This window comes from Mus caroli, unplaced genomic scaffold (assembly GCF_978045245.1).
Source record: "Mus caroli unplaced genomic scaffold, Mus_caroli_1 scaffold_1, whole genome shotgun sequence".
Lineage (NCBI taxonomy): Eukaryota > Metazoa > Chordata > Mammalia > Rodentia > Muridae > Mus > Mus caroli.
In genome coordinates, this window is record NW_028227256.1 from 186,279,332 (window position 1) to 186,305,917 (window position 26,586).

General features: G+C 41.0%; 1 protein-coding gene across 1 annotated transcript in view; it reads left to right on the top strand.

Moving 5' to 3' along the window:
• The window catches only part of Ush2a (usherin), a 680,823-nt gene that overhangs the window by 180,495 nt on the left and 473,742 nt on the right, over positions 1 to 26,586 (top strand). Inside the window, exons 16-20 of the mRNA XM_085835345.1 lie at positions 619 to 1,113; positions 2,049 to 2,309; positions 4,484 to 4,653; positions 9,541 to 9,685; positions 23,346 to 23,567. Coding sequence (XP_085691471.1) covers positions 619 to 1,113; positions 2,049 to 2,309; positions 4,484 to 4,653; positions 9,541 to 9,685; positions 23,346 to 23,567 — 1,293 coding nt within the window. The remainder of the gene's footprint in view (positions 1 to 618; positions 1,114 to 2,048; positions 2,310 to 4,483; positions 4,654 to 9,540; positions 9,686 to 23,345; positions 23,568 to 26,586) is intronic.

Consider the following 26,586-nt stretch of genomic DNA (forward strand, 5'->3'; position numbering starts at 1 on the left):
ATCATGGCCGAAATCTATCTCTCTTTCTTATTTTATAGCCTCTGCTTTCGGGCTTCTTCTCCCTGATACCCCTGTCCTTCATGCATGGAGATCCTGCTCATCTCAAACTTCTCTTTTACAATCTCCCTGTTGTTGACAAATCTCTCCAGGACTTAGCAAAATGCATGTATAGTTGTATGCCATTTTATGAGTTCAGGAAAAGATATACTCAGGTATGAAGCAGGAGAAAGGCTGGGAGCTTGGTGGTAGTTTGCAGAGGGTTGAACCCATGTCACAGCGTTTAGCAAGCAAACCACTTACAGTGAAAGCAAATATATGTTTCAAAGATTGCAAGGATTTCCTCTGGGTTCTTCTAGCAAGGGACTCCAAGAAGAGCAAAATAAGGACAGAAATAGTCTTCTATGTGTCTTTGCTCTGCTTGATGCAATACTCACAACATACCAGACAACAAAAGCAACTAGCATTTGCCTGATTTCCCATGGAAAAGCATCAAACACATTCCTATTTGCAGGATTTGATTGGTAACCTACCTAGTCAAATGGCACCAGAATCAGGCAACTGCAAAAGATCCCGTGACAATTGTTAATTCTGACTATCTGGTCTCCCTTTTTATTTCAGATACTCAGTACTTCTTAGACTCTAGTCTGTCACCACACACAGCATATTCATATTATATAGAGACCTCCAATGTGCACAGTTCAACAAGGAGCATACCTGTCATTTATGAGACAAAGCCAGAGGTCTCAGAAGGACACTTGAACTTGACTCACATCGTTCCTGTGGGCTCGGACTCCGTTACACTTACCTGGACTGGACTCTCCAACAACTCTGATCCTGTGGCAAAATATGTTTTATCATGCACACCTGTGGACAGCACTGAGCCCTGTGTCTCCTATGAAGGTCCAGAAACCTCAGCTACCATCTGGAATCTGGTTCCATTCACCCAGTACTGTTTTTCTGTCCAGGGCTGTACTAATGAGAGCTGTTTATACAGCTTGCCTATTATAGTAACCACAGCCCAAGCACCTCCCCAAAGGCAGGGGCCACCTACAGTATGGAAAATCAGTCCCACAGAACTGAGAATAGAATGGTCTCCTCCAGTGGACTCAAATGGTAAGAATTCAAGATTTAAACTTCTCTTTCTTTTAGAAAGCCAAAACAGTAGAAATGAAGAATTATGTAGTAAGACTAGCAACACTATTGGTTTATATGAATATAAGGCATTTGCTTGGGAAATGCTTTCTGAAGACATCAAATGCTATTTCTTCTGGATATGGAAGAGGGTGTTTCATCTAATTTAAGAACAAATTCCATTCAATTAAATTGCTCTTTAAAAGGCTAATATTATCTTTGCTCCTAATGACATCTGCCACAACAGAGATGATGTTGATAATTGGACACTCACTGCTGAAATGCATTATATTTGACTGAGTCACGTTAGGGCACCCACAAGCTGAAAATTTTCTCTTTTAAGCAAGAAAAAAAATATAAAATAATACAAAAAAAGTTGTATATAGGCTAGTTGACTCCATTAAGTTAATGTTTGTGTTCTTAAAATTGAACCTCAGGGTTCATGGGTCAGACACATATTCCTAAGTTTTTAGTAATTTATGCTCATAGCATGGTAAAACTTTGCATCAAACTTTTTTATTGCTTGGCAAAGACTGGATACAACTTAGCTACACAATATTTACGCAAACATGGCTTGTGTCAAATATGTAATCATGTCATGGAACTTCAAATATGCATCCCAGAAGCGGAATATGCAGGCTGTCCAAAAGAATTGAACATCCTTAGCAGAAATTATGAGTACCCATCTTGAAAATGTTGTATTTCACATAGGATCAACTATGGCTATTTTGCATTTATAAATTCTTTGATTTGTTTTCCCCAAAATACAGCTCTCACGATAGTTTGTAATCTAAATTTTACATCTAAATTAGTAAAAAGACTCAAATGGCAATATAGTTAGAATGCTGAAAAGTGAATAGCCATAAACAACCAGTACCTAAATAGCCCTTTGACTTGGTTGCTCGTCTCTTTTTTAGGGATAATTATAAGCTATGAGTTATACATGAGGGGATGGCTGTCCACTGAAGAAAGCCTAGTGTTTGAGAGCCATGGTTTGGTCAATTCTCACTCAGCTTTACTGTCGGTCAATCGGAGTGAGAACTTGCTCCAGCAGCCCCAAGTCAGCACATTCATCTCTGGCTTGGAGCCACACACAGAGTATGCATTTAGGGTCTTGGCTGTGAATATGGCTGGCAGGGTGTCGTCTGCCTGGGCCTCAGAAAGAACGGGAGAGTCAGGTAAAGACCGGTTCCTTGGATTCTTATTTAAAAGCCTCTCAATGAAACTGCTGCCTGGAAATTAAGGTCAAAGAAGATATTTGAGGCAGAAAAAGCAGATGATTTAGCTACTAATTGACTTGTGGAAGAGAAGGGTTAGTTGTAGCTCTACTCTGTTAGGATTCCTTCCCCTAAGTAGCAGGTGATTTCTAGTGTCAGGTGGGTAGACACTTAACCCAATCTTGCTGTGTATTTATAATGGTTTACCAGTTTTCAGTTTTACAATTAATTTTTATTTTCTCTTTTTAAGACATATATTGAAGGTAATAGAATTCACATAATGGTCTAAGTTAATACACTGAAAAGTCTAAACTCAAGTAAGCTTAGAAACAATTAGAATTCTAGTATGGGAGGAGAGCTAAAAATTTACTATTCTTATGGTATCTTTATCAAGGTAACTGATTTATTTTTAACTTTCTTATTCTTCACATAATATATACTTCAAATTCCATGAGCATTGAAGAAAACAAGCATACTTTTTTAAACATTGAATCTCCTCTCTCTCTCTCTATATATATATATATATATAAAATATCATATATATAAATATATATTAATATATATAAATATATTTATATATAAATATATTGTGTTTATTATATATAAATATATATTATATATTTATTTAGATAAATTTATTTAAATAAATATATATTATTAAATATTATATATATTATTAAATAAATGTATATATTTATTTAAATAAAACTAACTCCTGTCATAAATTTAACATTTTGGAACTGTAAAAGTTTAAGGTAGCTTTGGATGGATGTTCAGTGGCCTCATTGAATAAATAAAATGTGTATTGTATTGTATTTAATCATCTCTCAAAGACTATCTTGGACAAGCTAGAGGGACAAGAGCAGAAGTATTGAGTCTTGAAGTTCTGCAGGGGAAAACCCAAGTTCCAAAATGAGATACGGCAGATGAAACAGCATCCAATGACTGTTGTACTCTTAAGGATCACTAGGAAAGGAAAGTGCAGAAAGGTGTTTTGACAGCACATCTTTGGTAGTTCATTTAAATTCCATACAAAGATTCCAGGATGGTAGAAGTAAAGTGTGTGATGTGTGTGATGTCTGTGTGCCTTGAACAGGTCAGGAAGGGCTGACCACAAGCTCTGACTGTCTTTGGGCTCATTTGGTCCATTTTAGATGTTCCTTCTGCTAAAATAACTTACACCAGCATCATTTGTTTGGCTTAGTGAAACATGGCTTTCCATGAGAAACCTGGTTTGCCATCAAACTTCGGGGACTGAGACACTTTCTATGTCTGGATTATTCAAACATCTTATCAAATTACTCACTACTATTTTCATAAAAACAGAGAGCCCTCCATCAGATTTTGCCCATCTATGTGGGGTGTGTGTGTGTGTGTGTGTGTGTCAGGCAGGCAAATAGACAGGGACAGAGAAACATGGAAAAAATAGAGAAAAAATATAAACAGTGAGATATATAGAAAGACAGAGAATAAGAAGAGGTAGAGGAGGAGAAAGATGTATGTGTGTGTGTTTGTGTGTGTGGGTATGTATGTGTGTGTGTGTGTGTGTGAGAGAGAGAGAGAGAGAGAGAGAGAAAGAGAGAGAAAGAGAAATCAGAACACTCATAGCTTTCTCTAGCTCGCTCTCTCTCTCTCTCTCTCTCTCTCTCTCTCTCTCTCTCTCTCTCTCTCTCTTTCTCTCTCTCTCTCTCTCTCTCTTGCTTGTTCTCTGCAATAGGGACTCTCACTGAACCTGGTAACTGCCAGTCCACAGGGAGCCTCCCATCTCTGCCCAGCAGGGCACTACAACTATAAAGGCATTGAAGGTCATACCCAGTTTCCTGTACACACACTAGGATCTGACCTCAGGTCCTCATTCTCTCTATCATGTGCTCTTATCCACTCAGCAATTTTGTCCCTCTACCTTTCGATTTTATAAATGGAAAAAAAAAAAAAAACCTTACCTGATAATGTGAAGATAGTTGATATTCTTGTAGATGACAGTTTAAATGTTAATATTTTCATGTATACTTGTATTTTTTAATTTTGAAAATAAAAATATTTTATGAAAATTAGGTCTTTCATAAACTAGAACAGTTCAGTCTGACATATATGGGTGACATGTTTGCCTTTGATGTTGTTTTTGCCTTTGACAGTACCTGTATTCATGGCCCCTCCTTCAGTCACTCCACTCTCACCACACTCCCTCAGTGTCTCCTGGGAGAAGCCACCAGAAAACTTTACAAGAGGAGAAATTATAGGGTACAAGATCAGCATGGTTTCTGAACATTTCCCTCAACAAGATGTTCCAGTCATGTGCTCAAAGGTATTTTTATTTTCAACTCATTTCCTTTTTAAATTAAATTAGGGATCCACGTTATGTTTTATGAATTTATAGAATTCTGTAGCAGCATCCATCTCCAAATGTGTTCATCAAATGGGCATGTTCTTGAATAGAACATCAGATGCTCAAGGTCCTGTACATGTATACACGCTTATCACTTATTTCTCTAACATGCTGAGCTAAAGTGGTTATAATTTTATTTCATGAGACCTGCTGTTTCCACTTAGTCTTAAATATTTTTTAAGAAGCCCTTTCAGCAGCTATGTACTATATAAGATAATCTGAAAATATTATTTGAACACATAATAGCACATTTAACCACTCCACAATCTGTCAGTATTTATATTGTATCCATTTAGATGTCAAAATGACATTGACAAGACCATCTCATACGTACGCTTTGTTTATGTCTTCACTTCCTTGGGAAAAGTCATGGGGAACCAAATCTATCACAGCACAACAGAAATCAGGACAGTGGGGCTGCCGATGTGACACTGTTGGTAAGGTGCTTACTTAGTGTGGATTAAACTCTGACCTTGACTCCCAGTACCACACAAAACCAGGCATGGTTAGCACAGATCTGTAGCCCAAACACTTGAAAGGCAAAGGTCATTCAAGGTCATCCCGAACTATCAGTCAGTTGACCGCTAGCTTAGGCTACATGAGACCCTGTGTCAACATTTATATATGGGCACAATCCCTATGAATTCTATGAACACAGTATTTGCTCTAGGCTTTGGATGCATGGTCACCTTGTGTCTTCTGGTAATGTCTTTTCTAGGGATGAGAACACAAAGTGTCGACAGTTATAAACACCTTACCCTGTCCAGGTTCTATCTCATTGGTTACAAAGGATTCTAGAAAATGAGAGGATCTCAATTCTCCCAGTTAGAGATGAGGGGATTTGCCTTTCTAGCCTGTTTTATAGGCATGACACTGTGCAAAGATAGAAAACATTGGTGTCAGGTACAACTGGCATCCTATGCCCTTGCTGTTCACTTCAGAGGGGCATAGCCTCTGATGAACATTATTATGAGATTTAAAAAAGATCTCAGTGCTTTTTTTTTTCCAATCTGTGTGCGGTGTGCTTCCCAAACTTCCCACATCTGATCTGGCTTCATGTCCATGACCAGAGGAGAGGACAAGTTTGGTCACAACGTACACACATGGTTTACCCTGAGGTATCTCTCTTCCACATGTAGTAGGTAAGAACGGGCAAGGTCTGAAGGTCCATCATCTGAGAATATTTGTCTTCAGGGCAGTTTCTCAGAAGCACCATCGGGGGCAGCAGCTGCCTCCCAGCCTATGCGTGCAGCTACTTTCTAAGACAGTCCACTGTATTCTCAGCTCTGTGTTCTCCTTTATGTTTTAGAGAGAATTCCCACGGTCTGTGTGGCATTTTGGGGGCTGAACCCAAATCTTAGATTACCATTTTCATCATAAGATGCATTTTGTTTCAGTCCATCTGAACTTAAGACTTGACATACCTGAGAAGTAAAGCAGCCAAGGAGAAGAAACTCCACCTACACTGTGATTTGACTTTCTGACGCTCTGTTGTAATGTAGGCCCAATATCTGGCTGAGAGTGTTTAATGAATAGTTCAGGATGTCTAGACTTTCCATCACCTTCTGTGCCTTTGCTCTGCATACTGTCTATCTTGTGACTTTCTTACCATAGAGAATTTACAATATTTTCCCACTATTGTGTGTGGCAGAGCCATGGGCTCTATGAGGTTCAGTGTCTCAAACAGCTCATGAGCCAGCACTACAACCTGGATGGGTGCAGGGACAAGTCGGGGAGCAGAATTCCACAATGACACCACACTGGTTAGAACCCAAATGGTGACCATTCACCTTCAGCTGGAAATTTGTTCACCACACATCAAGATTCTTCCTGAAGAATGCAACATAAAACCCATTTAGGGATGCAAGATATAGTCATTTTTCTTTTCATTTGAACTGGATGGATGTCCTAGATGTCACAGAACACTTGATCTCCTAAAACCCAGCTAATGCTTCAAATCCCCTAATCTTTACACAGTATATCTCCTACTCCCTGGAACACATCTGACTAAGAGGCCCATACACTCATTTCCTGCTTATCTGATGCATTTGATATGACTTTATTGGCATGGAGAACAATGCTTTCAAGAAGGATTGCATGGTTTGTCTTAAATTGATGATGGCCCTAAGATTGTCTTTCTTCAGTGTGGAGATGACACTGGCAGTGGTCATCTGATTACATAGTCCTAAAACTTAGTGCTTTCCCGAAAGTTGGCTTAATGATTACTTAATCCACCACAAGTGCAAGTTTAAAACTTGTCCCACGAGAGCAAAGTTGTAGGCTGTCAAGAGTCCACCTACCCACATCTTCATTGTCTGCCAGCCTTTGTTGTCCAGCTCCAGTATACCACTTTAATAATTTGACATCTCCCTCCTACGAATCCAATTCTTGATATGACTGTCATAGTTATGCTTTCCCAGAGGATACCAGTCGTGGGAGAAGAATGAGAACAGGAGAGATGGGGGTTGTACTCAGAAACAACTGACAGTATAATGGGAAGAATAGGAATGTAAGGTGCAATGCCTCCCTGGAAGGACCTCAGGTGATCCCCCTCAGAGTTCAGAAACCAGAATAAACTCTATAGTTGCCACAAACAGGGTAGAAATCCCAGGCTCTTTAAATTCCACACTTTGACTTCTGATACTACCATCAGAATCACAATACAGTGGGTGGGTTACAATGGCATGCATTGATCCTCTCAGATTTTAGAGGTCAGAAGACTCGCATCAGGCTTCTGGGAGAGCCATGCTCCTTCCGTGTATCCTAGAGGATTTCTGTAGCTGTTTCTCACAGCTAACTCCAAATGCTTGGTGACACTCATTGCATTGTGCCAACGTATCTCCCATTTCTGCCTCATCTGCTCCACCTCCTCTGTCTGTGGGTTTTTTTCTTTCCTCCTAAAATGGTATGAGTTTTCAGATTAAAAGCTAACCCTAAATACAAGATGTTTTAACTCTTTACCTATACAAATGTCTCCTTTCAAAAGGTAAAATTCTCATGTTCTGGGTAGACATGGATTTTTAAGAGACCCTATTTAATTTACTGTGAATATATTTGCCTTTTTTCTGAGCTGTTTTAGTGGAAAGAATACACACATACACACACACACACACACACACACACACACTACAGATGTCTATTATTGGGAGAGACAAAGAGGCAATAAGATACTTATGGTTTTATCTTTCTCTTCCATCTGCATATATGACTCTTTCAATGATCTCATGATAAAAACAGTAAGTAGTATAATAGCATGCTCTTCAGTTTATACAGCTTCCTGTTTGAATAATCTATAATGTTGTTTAGGTAGATTTATAAATTAGGACTTGGTGTTCTGCCTTTGATCCTTATAGTCCATATTTGTCGTTGACATTTTGGCTCACAGTTGTGTTCTTTTGCTCTTAGGCTCATATAAGTTTGAAATCAATACCTAGATAAATACTCCCACCATATTTCGTTGTACTCATATAGGGAAAATACCTCAGACTAAACTCTGTGACTAAACTCTGTGAGCATCCTTCACCTGTGTTTGTCATTTTGTATGACTGTCAAACCTAAGGATGATATCAGTGACTGCATAGCCTCTTGATAAAATCAAGGTCACGGTAAACACAAGCCACAGGCCTGTTAATGATGTCACTCAGTGGGCTTTTATCATAGCCTTGTACAATTATAAAGATCAAGCCCCAGTGAAAAGGAAACTATAGCAAATACATCAACACCCTACACTTATTTTTATCATTGCCAAGTCTTCTGTGCTGTACACAGCTGTACGGCCTACAGTATTGCCGCCTTGGTGATGCCATTGATCCGTACGGCCTACAGTATTGTAGCCTTGGAGATATCATTGATTTATATCAGCAGTACCATAAGCATTTGACTACTTGTGTTAGGCCATTAAATAGCCATGGCCTCCTTAGGTAGTATAAACATCCAGCCCTTAGGATTGTAAAGGGTCACACTCCATCACATATGCAGTCTGGCCCACGGTTGACTAAACCACCAAAGCATAGTCATGTCAGTAGCCCTAAGAAATCATTTATATTCAAGATTCTGTTTCTGCAATAGTCCCCCAGATATAATGTCTTTCCTTAGTCTGAGTAAGTTTTCATGGTTGCTTGTGTTTGATCCTAGTCATAATGCTAGGATGAATTCAGTGTTGGCTGGTTAACTAGCTGTTTATCATAAGTGTCCCTTCCGATCCCCTTTACTCAAACTTTCTCATTTGAAAATGTATGAGGATAACAGTATTTCAAAAAAAAAAGTAACTATCAATCTAATTGTATGTATTTATTTGGATAAGAAGTGTAAGTGAGGTTTGACTTAGAAGGATATTCACACAGCATCTATTCTTTTCCCCTTTCTACTGCGGGGTTTTAAAGCAAGAGATGGATAGGCCCATTTAACACCATGTCATTGTCCCATGCCCTGCCATCAAGTAGCATGTGGCATCCCCAGCCTGTGCTACTGTTGGCTTGGCTTGGACTTTTTCACGGTAAGTATGTCAGTGCCGCCATCTTTATCTCCACCATTGGTGACAATAACCATACACCCATGCTGCTTTATGAGGCCATAACTCTGTCTTCTCATTTAGCCACTCAGGAACGGCATTATTACCCCATAAAGCAGTGTGGTTGTACAATCATCAATTAAACCTCAGCTTGTTGAGACTCTTTTTTTAAAATCTCTTTCCCATATAGGAGTTGGTGATATTTCCCTCTGTTTTAATTTCGATTTTGAACGCCAAGATTATATGCTGTGCATTTATTGTTATCTGATTACTATTACTGTTCTTTTGCCTTGAAGCTGGTGCATTTTGCTAAGTCCCAAGACCAGTCTTACATCGTAAGGGGACTGGAGCCTTATAGGACCTACAGCTTTACAGTGTCTCTCTGTGATTCAGTGGGCTGTGTAACCAGTGCTTTGGGACCAGGACAAACCCTAGCAGCAGGTAAGTAAGTATGTTTCAATGACTATGAAGAAAAACATTCACGTTGAGAGTAAATGCCCCCAGGTCTGCTGCACTTTGGACTTCACATATGTCGTTGCTGTTCTCTGCTGCCTCCCCAGCAATCCTGAGTGGGGTTTATCTTGAGATTTTTAAACAGAACTGAAAGCACTAGCCAAGGGTTATGGGCCCATCAGAAGAGCCCTGGATCTGATAGGGAAAGCGAATGGTTCCTCTGCTCAGCAGCTAACGAGGGCCTCCGAATTTCCTGGCATTGTGAGATGCACTTAGGAGCCATCCTATGAGGTCACATGACATTTGTTCTTTAAATCATAACTTCCCTTCTCCTGTTGGATCTATAGACTCCTGTCCCATGAGACTCTCTGGCAACATCTAACTTGCCTGTCGCTAGATGTTTCCTGTTTGATAGGCTATTGCTTACATATTATTTTATTCATAGTTAATAGGAATCCCCTAAGTCTGCACAATGAAATAGGAGACTTGTTACATCTTATAATGTGGTTTATGCCATTTTTGTTTGCGTTAGGAGCCAGCTAGGTTTACACAAAGCTTAACACATGCATCACTACCATTTACACACTCTACTAACAGCATTTAGAATATTCTCATTTGCCAGTGTTTCTGTCAACTATTCTGCAAGGCTTAGATTCTCTTTATGGGTATGCCTGCATGTACAGAGGTTAGGGAATTCCCAGACAATTATAGGTACTATATGAACATATGTTTAATTGTCACTGTACTATCTGTAGGTCTAATTCTAGTGTTTCTGTCCTCAGTTCAGGAAAAATAATTCAGTTCAAATGACATCATACAATTACTATTGCTGGTTGTAATTTTCAACTGATGCGAAGGACATCCAAATTTCATGACAGTGTAGTTTATTACCTCAGTGACTAGCTTATTTGTGTACTGATATGTTTAATCTGTATGTATTTCAGATTTGTAAGGACATTTAAGGAGTGCCCAGTTATTAAAACATATGGAGTCCATACCTTTCCTATGAGCCTATTCATTTTTTATGAATGCCATGATTCAAAGGTAATAAATTTGAATGAGAGGGCTGGATTCTATCTACTTTAGGCAAAAAAAAAAAGATACAATTTTGGACAAAATTTGAAAGGACATTCAATCTCACAGCTGGAAGAAAATGCAAGAGAGGGTAAACTCAAGCTGAAGATTGAGCGTTAGATGGAGAACCCTGGCAATGAGGCTAGTCATACCTGGGACCCCAGACTCCCAGGAGAACCCTGGCAATGAGGCTAGCCATAGCTGGGACCCCAGGCTCCCAGGAGGCAAAGCTTTACAAAGTCATCCAGTACTGTTGGTAACTGAGTTCATAGCAACATCTCCCATGTGCTCATCTAATCTTTATCAGGTTCAATTCCCAGCACCCACATGGTAACCCACAACCATCTTCAGCTTCAGTTCCAGGACATGCAGTGCCTTCCTCTGGCCTCCATGGGCACTAGATACACAACTAGCACACAAACATACGTGCAGGCAAAACAATCATACATATAAAGTAAGATAAAATAAATAAAAATTAAAGCAAAAAAAAATTTTAAAATGTGTATCCAAATTACAGTTTTCTAGTTTGACATTTGTAGCATAAAAGTCACTTGTGTGCCCCTGAGCACATCATTAATATATTATCTTGTAATATCTCCAATTAGAAAGCAGCCATTGAATGTTCAAAAGTCTGAGGGCGTCCTAAAGTCAATGCATACAGTGTTTAGTTCAAAGAATTAACATCTGGTAGAATGGTTGGCAAGAGGTTATGTGCTAGGACTCTCAGCAGAAAAGAAGCCATAGGGACGGAGCAGAGGATGCATGGCTTTGAGTTTGGAGGTTAGACCATCACTTCACTAGATGTTCCTGTAAATGGATTTGGGCGATTGATAAAGACACTCATATCTATTTGCTGAGCATTTAAAATGTACAACTCACCATGTTTGAAGTTAGTACTATTCTGGATATTGCTATGATGGAATTTGTGGTTTACAAAGACCTCTCTGGCAATACCTTCTGAGGGAATGTGCAGAGATTCTCAGAGTCTTTCTCAGTGGGGACTAAGGGACTCTGTCCAATGAGTAGAAGTGAAGATTGACAGATGAAATGGATAGTATTATAGGAAAACTCTCTGCAGGCCCAGAAGAGGGGGAAACTGAAGATGACAGTAATAGTCACATAGAGCGTGGTTCTGTTCAATGAAATGGGAAAGATGGGAAAACAAACCCATTTGTTTATGTTTGATCGCTTGGTGTAGCCATGGTGGCTACAGGCAGCTAGAAACAGAGCATACAAATCTAATGGTCAAAATGTTGCTGATTTTATAATCACCTGTAGAGATGGAGAGAGCTATGGTGCAAATGAGTCAGCAAGGCAGAGAAGATGCAGTGATACTGGCTGAAGGGGAGCATCTAGGCAAGTGCATGTGTGTAGGGACACAGGAAGAGAGGAGCAAGGAAGCAGGGAGATCAGAGAAGGATTCCCATCTGGGAAGTTCTAAAAGGGGCTTGTTACCTTTAATACAATATGCTGTCCAAAAAGCAAGAGAGGCATGCATAAAGATGGGGGCGTGAGTCCCTGCAATGGTCTAAGCTGAAGCCAGGTATAAAGGACTGAGCAGGGGAACATGATGCCTTAAGAAAATTCAAAGGTGGTTCTTTGAAGTTTTGATAAACATTTCAATTTATCCAGTTTCTACTTAAACCATTACATTAGCTTCTGTTCCTGGGGGAAATCTACTCTATTCTGATGAAGAAATTGTTCCAGTGACTTTCAGAAAATAAAGAGAGCTTAGTATTAGCCATCAGTATATGCTGTCTAGAATGTGAATTCTCATCTGCCAATAGAAGTAACGTACGTGATGATAGTGGGAAGATGTTTTTGTCATTTTTGTCTCCGTGTAAAAGGCACCATTTGCAGGTGTATTCAGATCAGCGAGAAGAAAGATTGGCTTTTATTTGCCTGAAAGCAAAGCTCAATAACCACTGTAGTCATCATGTCTCTTATGTCCAGTAGGTGCTTGTGTTTCTTCCCCTATACATGCCTTAAGATTAAACATCTAAATAAGAGGCATAAGGCTGGACATCATAGAAATAAGCAGTGCTGAAGCAGGACTTTTGTGTCGTCAATCCTGTATTGGAAAGGAATGAAAGTTGACTACCCACTGTATTAATCTCTCTGCTCTATTACTTCTGTGAACTTGCTGTGGGTTTGTAGCCCATTTAACTGTTACATCCAAGTGGAGGGACGAAAGCTTGCCATTCAATAGCATTGTCGTAGAAAGTCACAAATCAAAATAGGCATTTAGCCTCCTAGAAGGGAGGGAACACAACAGTGGCTTCTCTTCATTAAAATATCTGCCACCGTTTTCTTTCTCAAGGTAATCGTGACGTTTACCTGGCTGTTTCACAGACAAGCTTGAGAAGCAGATGACTGGCTTTTGATATTTCAGGTGCATTGATTGAGTGGTTGGACTTCACCATGAGTCCTGTATCCAATCTGGGTTTGGCACCTACATAGTTCTGAACAGATCTGAGGGATAGGGTCTCCAAGGAGCAATTGGGAAAGCTTGACTTAATGGCTATGGAATCACTCCTGGTTGTCAGGGAATTTGCCAGGTGGGCTGGACCTTCCTCAAATACATCCTACACATCTATAAAACTGTAGTCTTTTCACTGAGGAAACTTGTGAATTTCTTCACATCTTTTCCGCAGTCTGCCAGGCTTAACTCTTCCTTTGGTAGAACCATTTCTGAAGGAATACTATGTTATTTTCTTTGCCTGTCACTGGCTTCCAGACTAAAAGCTGAGAAGTACCCATCTTTTAAGCAAGTAGCTAGAGGTAGGCTAAGCTTCCTCTCTGAATCTAACATAGAGTGTAGATCTCCTTTCTTCCAGGTTGAAAACTCAGCTTGTTTGAATGCAGGGGACATAAGTCTTTTCATTGTGAATAGAACCCACAGTGATTAAACAAGCACTCTTAATATGTTAATTTATACTTTTAATTACAACAATCTTGTCTATATAGTCATTAGTGAATACTAATATAAATATTTTTCCACCTCTTTCTTCCTAGAGTGTAAGGCAAGCATCCAGCTCTTTCTGTGAGGTTGCCAGTTTCCGTCTCATAATTCCATCTTTGTTCCTAGTTATGAATGCATTTTGTTCCTTCCGGTCTTGAATAATCCTTCATTAAGCTAGTCACTTTCTGCTCCATGCTAAAAAGGAAGAATTATCATGCAAATGTGGCGGGCCATATTAAAAAGCACATCGTCCAACACTTTTTGTTGCTGTCCTTCAATTAGTTTCCCTCCTTTGAATTTAATTCCATTTGTTGTTAAAAAAAAAAAAAAAAAAAAACCTACTGACTTGATGTACAGACTCATGAATCTGAACCTGCTGCCAAGAAAGTGAGGGGGAAAAAAAAAATCAAAGGCCCTTGGAAGATCTGCAAAGCCGAAATGAATTTGCTTCACCTTTTGACAAGAACACTTGAACAGCCCCAGAGTCCTCTGATGATTCAACCTGGCTAATTATCCAATTATTTATTTCAAAAGCAAAGATGGCATTCTACAACGAGAGTGGTGTAAAGCGGCCTGAGAAATTTGGGAGCAGCAGATGACTTTAAGGCCCATCCAAGATAAAGAGTATCTGTGTGCAGAAACTTGGCTTCCCTCCTGTGTGCTATCCATGGGCCCTCCCCTACCTCTCAGGATGGAGACCCTGACACAGGGACACTTTCTGTCTGTTTTCTCTCTCCATGGGGATTATTTTTGCACTTGCAAAAACCATGTCAAATTGCCAGGGCTCTTAAGCAATATTTAAGTTGTATTCCTCTTGATTAAAAGCTTTTGGTTCAAAGCAATACTTTTTAATTGCCTAATGATATAAGTCAGTTCTTAGGGAAAAAAAAAACCCGCACATTTAGGAGTTCATTTGCGATATAACTGAAAAATTCATTGCATGGCAGTAAAACAATTTACTGTTAATTACAAGGAGAAGAATTTGCTGTAGCATGCTCACAGATTGCCATGAATCATGAAGCTCTCCTAGAGATTTATAACAGATGTGTAAATGGGATGAATTAGCAGGGTTTAATAACAGAGGCACAAATCATGCAGACTTCAAGGAGCTTTAATTGATATACTGGAATGTGACGGGCATGAATCACTCAGCCATTCAACAGCATTGGAACATATGGTCAGCTCAATATGCTGCATCTTAAATCGGTTGGTGAGTCGTCGCTCGTCCCATATGGTGGGAGCAATATATTTTTTCATGATTAAAAAAAAATAACATCCTTTTTTTTTAAAGAAATATGGTTGCAAAGCACGTTTGTTATTGATCGGGCATCTGAAAGCCAAGTGAAAGGGGGTGTTTTCTTGTTTTTTGTTGTGGTTATTTTTAAACACAGCAGCTTCCCCAAAATAAACAAGGGGCATTGTCTACTGCTAGACCACTGAGGTGTTATGAGAAAGGGCTCTGTGCTGTTGACACGTTTGCCCCCCAGCACAAGCCTGTGGAAAGCAGGGCTGAAGGAGCTGAGATTGTCTGCAAAGCCCTGCTGACCGAGTAAACAAGAGGAAGGGTGATGTCTCCTTAGAGGGAAGGATAGGTCTGTCCGAACTGGCATCTAGCATGACAAGTTTGATGGGAAATCTTTATTCAGCAAGGTTAAAAGAAAAACAGTTTGGATAATAATAATATTTTGGGCCTTGATGGAACAATCACATGGGCCACTCTTTTGCTTCTTAATTCTGTATTACCTTCTGTAGGAACATGAAAAATAATCTTCATATGTAATGGCACTAATGCCATGGTCCTCGAGTGGAGTCAGGTATCCTGGCTGACACCTAACCAGGGCTTTCAATGGAGCTGGGTCCTGGCTGCTTTCAGAGCGAACGGCTTCTGCAACATTAGTAAATGTGTCAGACTTGAAAAAGGAATATTGCAGCCTTAGTCTGTGCTGCCAGGGTTTAATGTCAACAATTAAAATTTATTTTGATCCTTACCTAGTGTTTATTACTGTTTGTATACACAACAGACCTTACTAATACAGAGATGCACTATTAGACAGAAATGCCATCTGTTCCCAGAGAAATGCTGGCATCTGTCTTCGATGCTAAAACTAAAATGATATTATTCCTAACACAACCAAATTAACTGCTTTTTACCCACCGACTCCACTCTGAAGGGCTGCAGATGTACCTGAGGAAAAGACTGGCTTGTGAACAGTGCAGCGAGCTTGGGGGCCAGGACTGTGTTTGGATGGTGACTTTTATCAGGTTTCCTGGTGGCCTTTGGGGCATGCAGAAAGGCCATGCCGAAATCACCTTCAGGAAAGAGAATTTTACCTCTGCTGCATTCTCTGTCTGTATCTTCTACAGATCACTAAAGTATGGATTGAAACATGTAAAGATGGATGGAATTAGCGAGGCTCAAGGACCCCTCCCAAAATTTTGACAGGTGCACCCTCAAAAATAAGAAAAAAAAATGAAACAAAACTTCAAGGGAAGAAATTGAACAGGCAAAACTGCTAGTGAGCGAGCGGTCTCCATTGGTCCCACAGTGACCCCTTTAGGAAAATACAAACTCTCTTCTCTGCTAGGCTATTAAATTTTTTCTCCTTCAGTGGCATATATAAAAGATTTATATGCAGCACCCCTCCTATTTTATTTTTGGGAGGCCTAAGTATCTTATTAAGAAAAGGTCTCTCACCATTCGAAGTTAAAGAATTCGGCGCATCAAGGACACCGGTAACACCCACACAGATGTGTGAGCCGGGACCCTTTCTGAGATGGACCACTTGCATTCCATATATCGCACAATAATAAATTGTGTCACACCCATGTTTAATGTGTGTACACAGCGCATTAACTGTAACTACAGTACATTTATTTGTGCTGGAGGAGACTTGAAAATGATTAAAAAATCAATACAGTGCTGTCAGACAGGCAAGCGTTACGATACGTTTAAGACACTAATTGCAAAGTCCCCATAAAAGCTTCAGGTTTGTGTAGCAAGGATACCATAATTATAGTCAGAGTAACTACCTCTTATACTAATGCTGGACTTCAGGGAATGGCGGGAGTGGCTGTCACCAACGGTAGGCTGTGCGTAGTTCAGAAATAATGGGTCCTCTTCTCTCCAGACCTGGGCCGTGTTAGTTATGGACAATTGATCTACCATTGCTCGGAAGACAGTGACGGCGATGTCCAGGAAGCAAGTTCATTCCAGGTCTCTGAAAGTCGTGCTTTGTAGCCTTTCTGTGACATAACACACATAAAAAGGTCATATTGTGTGGCAATCAGGGAAGAAGTGAAGGCTGGCCATTGACAGGGAAAGGCTAGGGGCTATGGCCAGCTTCCTTGATGTCCATGGAGACTCATAAGTCAGCTCGCTTGCTACTTTTCTAATTGAGAATCACTATTCAGTTCATCTCAACTCAACCCTGTCTCTCTGTGAAGATCTAACTAAAGAAAAGAGAGAGCAAACGGTGAACAAAAGCCTTTCCACCATGCACACTCTCACATGGTGCTGACCAGGGAGCAGGTAGCAAGTAGAGAAATGCATTTTGTTTTCTAGCGTCTGATAAGAGTTGGTCAGTGAGACATCAGGGAGTGACATCTAGGTTCTGTGGAAACACCTGTCCCCTTCTGCACCCTGTTTGCTGAACAGAGTTGCTGCCACCTGGGAAATGATTCTCAGGTCGTGGTCTCAGAGCTTACCTGCAGATGTTCCGACCTAGCAATGTTTGCAAAGTAACATTTCTTGACAGTGTTTTTAGAGAAAAAGTCAAAATGATTTTTGTAACTTTATTTTTTTCAATTCTTATTTTTAATGATGGTTCTTAAACACTTTAACCTCCCTTGTAGCCCACCACCTGCTAGAGGTAGTGGAAAAGAAAGGATACAGGGGAAGTGGACTTGTTTAGAAGTCGTTCTTTGGAGCACTCCCATCTGTGTTGTCTGGAAATTGACAGTTCAGCACACAGGTCAACAGTGGCAGCTTGATCCATTGACAAACACTTCATAGAATTACCAGCAGTCCAGTTTGGTAGAGTCAGAGTAGCAAACACAAATCAGCAGTGGTAGCACTACCTAGCAGAGACAGCCAGGCCTCCGCCGAATCTGCACCAGTCAGCAGGAGGAGCCACAGCCAACAAGAACACCAGAAGAAGTTCTCAGCTGTGCTTCTCTCAGCAAAGTGAAGATCAGAGAAGACTCAAGAATAAACATTACACGGATAGCTCTATAAGCAAGCCTGGTTCAGCCTCAGTCACTGTCCAAGTCCTTTTTATACTCCCTCCAAACATCATGTGTCCTCCAGGAGTCTTGCCTCAGCACATGAGTCTGTCTCAGCTGACATCATTCTGTCAATCAGCCCGAGTCCGCAGAAGCAGCAAGAAACTGCAGCACACCACCAGAAGTATTTGGCGTATTTCTCTCTATGGAGTCCCAACAAAGGGAGCTCAACTACACAATGTAAGGTGAGCTAGTACACCTTACTAGTACAAAGTATGCTTCATCACGTGTCCTTTGCATGCTTGCTTCAGCAAAACATCCTTTCTCCTGTGTCTGCTTCAGGGAAACGCTCCTTCACGAGTCTGCCTTGGGCTTTTGCCTATGTCCACTTCAGGAAAACACTCCTTCACGCGTTTGCCCCAGCAAAACACCATCCAACACAACGGACCCTTCAAAGAACCCTTGAGTTTCCACTTCAAATTTTCTTTTAACCAAGTGCCTAAGGATATCCTGTGTTGCTCTAAACCCTGCAAACCCTGAGCCATGGAAACTCTGGTCATTTCTGGATGCCTGGACTCCCAGCAGGAAATGGGTTCTTGGTCACAGTGAATAACTAATCCACACAGACTTCATACACAAGGTTCTGAAAGCAAATGAAGAGATTTGATTCAAAAGATCTGTGAGACGGTCTTGCTTAAGACTCCACACTCCATAAATTTTGCAAGTGTAAATTTATTCATTACAATATGCTGTTAATCAGATAATAAGGTAACAAATGCCGCATGAAGGGGGTAGACTAGCTGAGTATTTTAGAAGACTTCTTTTTTTTTTTTAATAAAATGTAACATTACTGGGGAGCTGAGGAGTTGGCTCCGTGGATATGAGCAGTTGCTGTATAAGTGCAGACCCTCAGGACCCACGCCAAAGCCACATCTGGCTACATGTGGGTGTTGCTAACCCCATTGCTGGAGGTGGATAGGAATGAAGGAATCACTGGGGCTCCTTGGACAGCCAGTCGAGATAGATAGATAGATAGAGAGAGAGAGAGAGAGAGTCAGACAGACAGACAGAGAGAGTTGTAGGATCAATGAGAGACTCTGTCTCAGGAGGATTAGGTTGATTGTTCATTGAGTCAGTGTTAATATATTGTGCTGAAAATTCTTCCTCAATTTTCAGATGGGAAAACCCAAGCAAATAATATAAAGTTTGGATGGTTTTGCTAAAATATTTATATAGCATAGGAAATTAAGCTGAAATCTCTCTAGACATCTAAAGTTGAATTCTTTGCTCAAAGTTATCCCAAAGTTTGCTGTGCTATGATTACAAACTATTTTAAAACATATTTGTGTGTCTATAATCACTTTGTTTTGGCAGTCTGACAAATGACCCTCCTTACTGGAAGCTGGCTTACTCTCTCTCTCTCTCTCTCTCTCTCTCTCTCTCTCTCTCTCTCTGTGTGTGTGTGTGTGTGTGTGTGTGTCCATCCAGTTTAACTGATAGACAGTTCCACTCAATTCCCTCTCCTGCCTGTGAAAAACATGGATCAGTAGGCTACCCATCCTGCAAACAACCATGATTGACTTCTCTATGTGAAGCTATAATGTACCAGCCGGAAGTTAAGGTTTTCTCTTTTAAGCAGTAAGATAAGCCATCGGCTCTCATCCAACTCCTCTGGAAGAGACTAACCAAAAACATCCCAATTGCTTGGTAGAACAATTCTCTGTGGATAGAGTTACTTGAACTTGCTTGAGTGGTTGTCACTGATCGCACCAGATCCTCCCCTCCCTGTCAGAGTGATCTTCTTGTCTCTAACGGTTTGCCAGGCTGAAGGCAAAGCTGAGCTCTCACCTTAGAAGGTATTGAAAAGTAACTACAGAGCCAGTGTGATTCTTTTCGTTTCGTTTTATTTATGTATGTATATTTCTACTTAGGACATGCTGTGAATTGTGCTGTCAAGGTGGATAGAGTTCTGAATAGCAGCCTGACCCTCGATTTCATGTTCTCTCTCATTTCCTTGGTAAACTTGTAAGGAAGTCAAACAATGGGGGCGTGGAGAAGGAGGCTCTGAACAGAGGATGCCATTTGCCCAATGCTGAAAAGTTCAGGTTTATCTAAGCGTTGACTATTTAGTTTAAATAGAATGGCCATAGGAAAACTTTTTCCTCATTTGAGAGAGTCCTACTAGATGTCAGTTGATGTGGGCTATATGGTATTTTTCAAATTAAAATTTCAGGTCCATGTGTTCTGAAATGTAGAAAATCCTGTGTGGAATGCAGAAACTGTGACAACAGAAAGGCTTAAACACCATTTTTTTTTATTTCTTATTTTTTTCTCTTTTGCCTTTTAGTAATGTAGAAGGAGCAGATGTGCAAAAGTGACCTAGTAAAGCATTTGCCTTGGAGGCACAAAGTCCTGTGGATTTTGGTCCCCAGAAGCCATATGAAAGAAAGTACTGGGCATTATGGCATGTGTTTCCAAGCCCAGCAGCAGCAGCAGAGAGATAAGAGTATTCCTGGGACGGGCTGGCCAGCCAGTATAGCCTAATTGATCTCTCCCTAGCTCCAGGCCTGTAAGACGTCCTGCCTCAAAGGAGGTTGGCAGAGTTCATGGGTGACATTATAACATCTGAGAGTGTCCTTTGGTACACACATACATACATGCACACATTTATACACAAATACATACATACATACATACATACATACATATATGCACAAACATACATACATATACATTCACACACACATAAACATACACAGAAATGAGAAATACATGGACATGCACAAGTGTACACACATAAAAAAGTCAATTATAAGAAAAATGTGTTCATTGTTTTTTTCCTTGCATTGTAAAGCCTAAGACTAAGGTAATGACAGGCCTTCTCGCCCACCTGAGCCTGTGAGCAAGCATAGGTGGCCAGAGAAAATTATGAGGGGGAGTTACATCTCCAAACACAAGCTGGGTTCAGAGAGTTTCAGGCTGGTTTATCTCGTTATTTTGTTTTGGATTATTGGGATGACAAGTGAAAACATCCCATTTAGTTATGTCTTGGCGCAGAGTACCAAGAGAAGCCATGCAGATAAAACTCATACATGTATAAAGAGATCACACAGATTCCTGCAGCAGCAGATGAATACAGTTGCTAATTTTCTATTTAAGTCAATGAACTTTTTGCTCTGTTCCATCTCAAAGCTAAAATAGAACTGTAGCTGGCTGCCATTCTTGAGAAAGTTGGCCAGCAACTCAAGATAGCTAGTAATATTTATTTCTATGCTCTCAAGGTGAATTTCTTATAAGGCTTTAAGGACTTCAGCTCTTAGACCCACCACTATGTTTCTTGAAACAGGAAATATTTTTCTGTACAAAGCTGTCTTGATATATATATAAATTAAAAGTCCAAAAATAAAGTTTGGGTTCTTGGTGAAAAGCCTTGGAGATAGTTGTATCCATTCCTTTCTTCTTTTTCAAATTCAGCCTTCAGTTTAAAGTAGAGATGAGTGGCAGCCTGCAAACACCCGTTTAAAGCAAAAAGAAATCACTGTGTTCCATCATGATGGTCCATTCTTTTATTTCCAGCACTCGGGAGGCAGAGGCAGGAGGACTGTTGTGAGTGCCATGGCAGCTTGGTCTAAATAGCAGACTCCAGACCAGGAAGAATTATTCAGACAAACCCCATCCCAAATGAGCAAGCAAACAAAGAAGCTATCATACTCGAATATTACCCTTCACTTTCAATAACTCAGTTGTTAGTCGCACTTTCCTTTCAGTGGGGATAAGGAAAGGTTTTAACCACCGTTTACTAGTAGAATCTCTTAGCAGCTCCAAGGAATTGCCACTATCCAGGATCTATGAATATTTCAGGTCTCACTGTCCACAGCAGTAGTCACTGAGTCACAAGTCTCAGGCCATGGCTGGTGGCATGGTGGCCTCAGGTCCAAATGTGTTTCCAGCTACTACAGTACCTAGAACCCACTGTCCCTGCACCAGCACAGATAAGGTGCTACAAACATCAGATGCTCTGTTTGGCTTTCAGAGTCGTGTTTGCTTGTCTGTCTGTTTTAATTTCTATCAGTTCTAAGTCTAGGATAAAATTTCATATGAAAATGACTCTCTTACCAAAGAATAAGAAAGAAGAGAAGGATCCAGAGCAGGAGAGAGAGGGAGAGAGAGAGAGAGGGAGGGAGGGAGAGGGGAAGGGGGACAGGGGGAGGGGGAGAGGGAGAGGAAGAGAGGGGGAGGAAGAGAGGGGGAGGAAGAGAGGGAAAGGGGAAGGAAGAGGGAGAGGGAGAGGGAGAGGGAGAGGGAGAGGGAGAGGGAGAGGGAGAGGGAGAGGGAGAGGGGGGAGAGGGAGAGGGAGGAGAGGGAGAGGGAGAGGGAGAGGGAGAGGGAGAGGGAGAGGGAGAGGGAGAGGGAGAGGGAGAGGGAGAGGGAGAGGGAGAGGGAGAGGGAGAGGGAGAGGGAGAGGGAGAGGGAGAGGGAGAGGGAGAGGGAGAGGGAGAGGGAGAGGGAGAGGGAGAGGGAGAGGGAGAGGGAGAGGGAGAGGGAGGAGAGGGAGAGGGAGAGGGAGGAGAGGGGAGAATAAGGATACAAAGATGGTCTTCACTGCAACCCAGGCAGAAAGTATATACTGGTATCATTTCAAATGCATGAAAACATAAACTACAAACTGAGCATGCAGCTGGGAGGTATAGTGTTTGCCTAACATGTGAGACTCTAAATTAAATTCTAAGTATGGTAAAAATAAAAATAATACAACAAAATAAACATTGAGCAACCTAAAGTTATTAGTCCTATGTTAGCAATTTGTTTGGGGGATATACTTGGGGCAAGTCACCCACATCTTGCTCCTGGAAGGGCACTCCTCTCTCTAATTTCCCCTTGCCCATGTTCCTTATTTCTGCCACCTGGTCAGTACCAGGTCAGTACAGGTCAGGATAAGAGGCTCTGTCTTAGTTAGCAGTGCTAGTCGTAGGCTGGCCACAGTTCAAGGAGGCTCAGCAGTTTCTAAATAAGTCAGCTTCCATTCATCCAGAGATATCTATAAAGAGAGTCAGGCAAGGAACCATTGAAGTCAACAGATATATAAACAAGGAAATAGGGTACCTATAGTGGCTATAATCTCTCTCTCTCTCTCTCTCTCTATATATATATATATATATATATATATATATATATATATAAAATTATTTCTAAGAAAAAAACTGTTTTGAGTTAGAAATTTGTTAGTCGTTTAAATTCTGTTTAGTAATCTTCAAGACTAACTCTGCTTCCAATTTTCCATAGACCTATGAGACACCTATTATCACCTAAAGACACCTAAGTGACTTTAAGTGTGATGTGCAACAAGGGTATTTCTGCCTATGCCATTCAGTGTCCTTCTGTGCCCTTCAGCTCCTGCTCAGCTCCAGCCTCCCATGGTGACAGGAGTCAACAGTACTACAGTCCATATCAGGTGGCTTCCTCCTGCAGGAGTCAACGGGCCACCTCCTTTGTACCATCTAGAAAGGAAGAAGTCTTCCCTCCCAGCTGCCACAGCTGCTGTGACAAAGGGAACGCGCTTCGTGGGACACGGTTACAGCAGGTTTCCCAGAACAGCTCACGCAGATTTTATAGGTAAGTGTATTTGACACTTTTATTTGAGAAGTGCTACGCCCCAAGGTGTTGTCTATTATTTTGATATCTCTTTACAATGAATTTTTTATGGTGGCTATTTATAGAAATATGAAGTCAGCCTTTTTATAACGGTAGCCTGATTGTGTCAACACATCATCCCTTTAGGATTGTTTGGGGAGCAGATAGGAGGCAAGGGAGGAAAGGAAAGAGGGGAAAGCCAGCCTCATTGGATCAAAGTGTATCCTCGGGCAGCCTCTGTTATTATGTACTAGAGTATGTTACATCCTGTTTGTGAAGAGGTTGGAGAAATGCCTCATGCCTACTGAGGACGCATGTGGTCACCAAAGCTTGGAAAAAGGCTCAGAAGAAACAAATTCACCCTTACTAGGTAGGCGAATACATCAGGTATCTGAGGGCTGTTTTATTTCCACCTTTAGAGTTGAGTCCACAACAACTGTTAATATCTCCTATTCTGTGGGAAGAAGCATTGGAGGAAACTAGTCTTGGGGAACCCAAGTTCTCCAGGCAGGCACCGTGGCAAAGCCAAGAAGGTTCCTGGTGTCAGGCACAATGTTTGAAAGTACTTCAAAACTGATGTGAATGGTTAAGGCAGCGTTTGGAGACATGGAAATCAATGCAAATAATCCACATGTAAAGAGGAAGTTCTTAATCACTGTTCTATTACTGAGAAGACACCATGATCAAGACCACTCTTAGAAAAGAAAACATTTGATTGAGGGTTTGCTTAAGATTCCAGAGTCCATCTTCATCATGGCAGAAAGCATGGTGGTACACAGGCAGATATGGTGCAGAGGGAAGTGGCTACATCCTGATCCTCAGACTGTAGGAAGGAAGGGAGGGAGAGAGAGAGAGAGAGAGAGAGAGAGAGAGAGAGAGAGAGAGAGAGACTAGGCCTAACCTGGGTTTTTGATACCTCAACACTAACCCCTCACTAGAAACACACCTCCCCCAACAAAGTCCCACTCTGAACCCTTGCCTGTCAGCTCATCAGCTAGGAACTGAGCTTGTAACTCTAAGACCATATGGAGGCCAACACCATCCAAACTGCCATAGTAAGTCTGCAAAACATTAGAAATCAGAGCTGATCAGACCTTCTACTTGCATGGCCTTACCTCCCAGGCCTTGGGCTTCTGGCTGTACTATTTCCAGACCAGTCTAGAAGTCCATTGGTTTCTGTGGATTATACTTCTTGAAAGTTCTATTCCAGTATACTCCATAAAATATAAAGATTTATATCCAGACTTCACATTTCTGTTTTAAAAAAAAAATACAAGGTGGTGGAAGAGATGGCTCTGTGAACAACACATTTCCGATGTAAGTGTGAGGACTTGGGTTCAGATCCCTAGAATGCAAATTAAAGCCAGGGGTGCTAATACATGGTTCCTGTGTCATGGTGGGAGATGGAGACAGCAGAACATCAGGAAACTTCGGGCCAGCTAGCCTGGCCTGTGTAGGTGTGAGCAACATAGACACCCTTTCTCAAAGGAGACCAATGACTTATGACACATGAAACAGCACACATACACACACACACACACACACGATAAAGTAAAAACACAAAGTTTAAGCTTTATATTATTATATAAACTCAGATATTTAATATGTAAGAAAATCTGTTTAAGTACCATATTTTATAAATATGAAATGTAAATTCCTGCCTTACAAGGAGATGGAATTTGACCTGGGAAAGCAAATATCACTGCTGTGATTTTTACCTAAAGGAGTAAACAGTTGGCCTGTGGGTGAGACTGTTTGCTGATGCGCGTTTGTCGTAAATCATGATTACCCGTTAGCTGAGATATATTGAGATTAATAGTGCGCTTAACTATTTTCCCCACACATCAAAATCATCATAATTAAAAATTAAATCCAAGTTCCTGAACTTCTGCTTAAATTTTTTTATATATAATTAAGAAACTACAGAAGAAAGTCAAAGTAGGTTGTACAAGGAACTCTCAGCTGGTGGACTCTCTCTCAGATGGAAATAGAAGCTGTGTCCCTGGCTGAACATTTGGCTTGGGATGAATTTCTTTCAGGAAACGGCGCGCTGCCTCTGTTCAGCTGGGTCTGGCTGCTGTAAGTATGTCAGATTGGATTTGCAGGCCAGCCAACAGACAGGTTTTTGATGGGATCGCCTACTGTTGCTGTGCTGAAAGATAGAGTAGCCTGTCCATTCCTAATAAATTTAGTCATCCTTGCTGTCTCCCTCACTGGCCTCATCCTCCACGGTGCAAGGGCCAGGGGCAGATGCAGCATCTGGGAACATTTCCAAATTCCACTTTAAGAATCTTAAGCCATAAACACTGGCCTCACTGAGCAAGAGCCTCCTGTCTGCTGCACAGCCTGCAGCTGCACAGAGAGTAGGCTTGGGATGCACATCTTAGCCTGCCAGGATCAGCTCCCCAGAGTACGGGTGGTTTTCCTGAGAAAAGGAAGGGACATGGCTGGCTTTCATGGTGAACCAGTAGTTTGATGTTACTTAAGACTTTATTAACACATGAGAGAGAGACAGAGACAAAGAGATAGAGACAAAGAGAAAGACAGAAAGAGAAAGACAGAGAGACAGAGACAGACAGAGACAGAGAGACAGAGACTAAGAGAAAGAAAGAATAGATTTTTTTAATGCCATGTGCATGTGTGTGCCTGAGTGTGAGTATGTGCACTTGTGTGTGCATGCTAGTGCCCACAGGTGAGAATGGAGTCAGATTTCCTAGATCTGGAATTATAGACAGTTGTGGTCCCCACCTCCATTTGGGTACTGGGAATTGAACCACAGTCCTCTGTTAGAGCAGCACACGCTTTTAACTACTTAGCTGTCTCTACAGCCCACCTTTTAATTCTTATCCACCTGCATAATTGGCTTGATCCTTTGGTGTAACTGCCAGGTTTGGTTAAATGATATTATTATTTTATTGAGATGGGTCGTTTATCTACATTTATGCATTTAGCCAGTTAGCAAGTTAGAACAGGTTTCCAAAACTACATTTGTGTGTGGAGA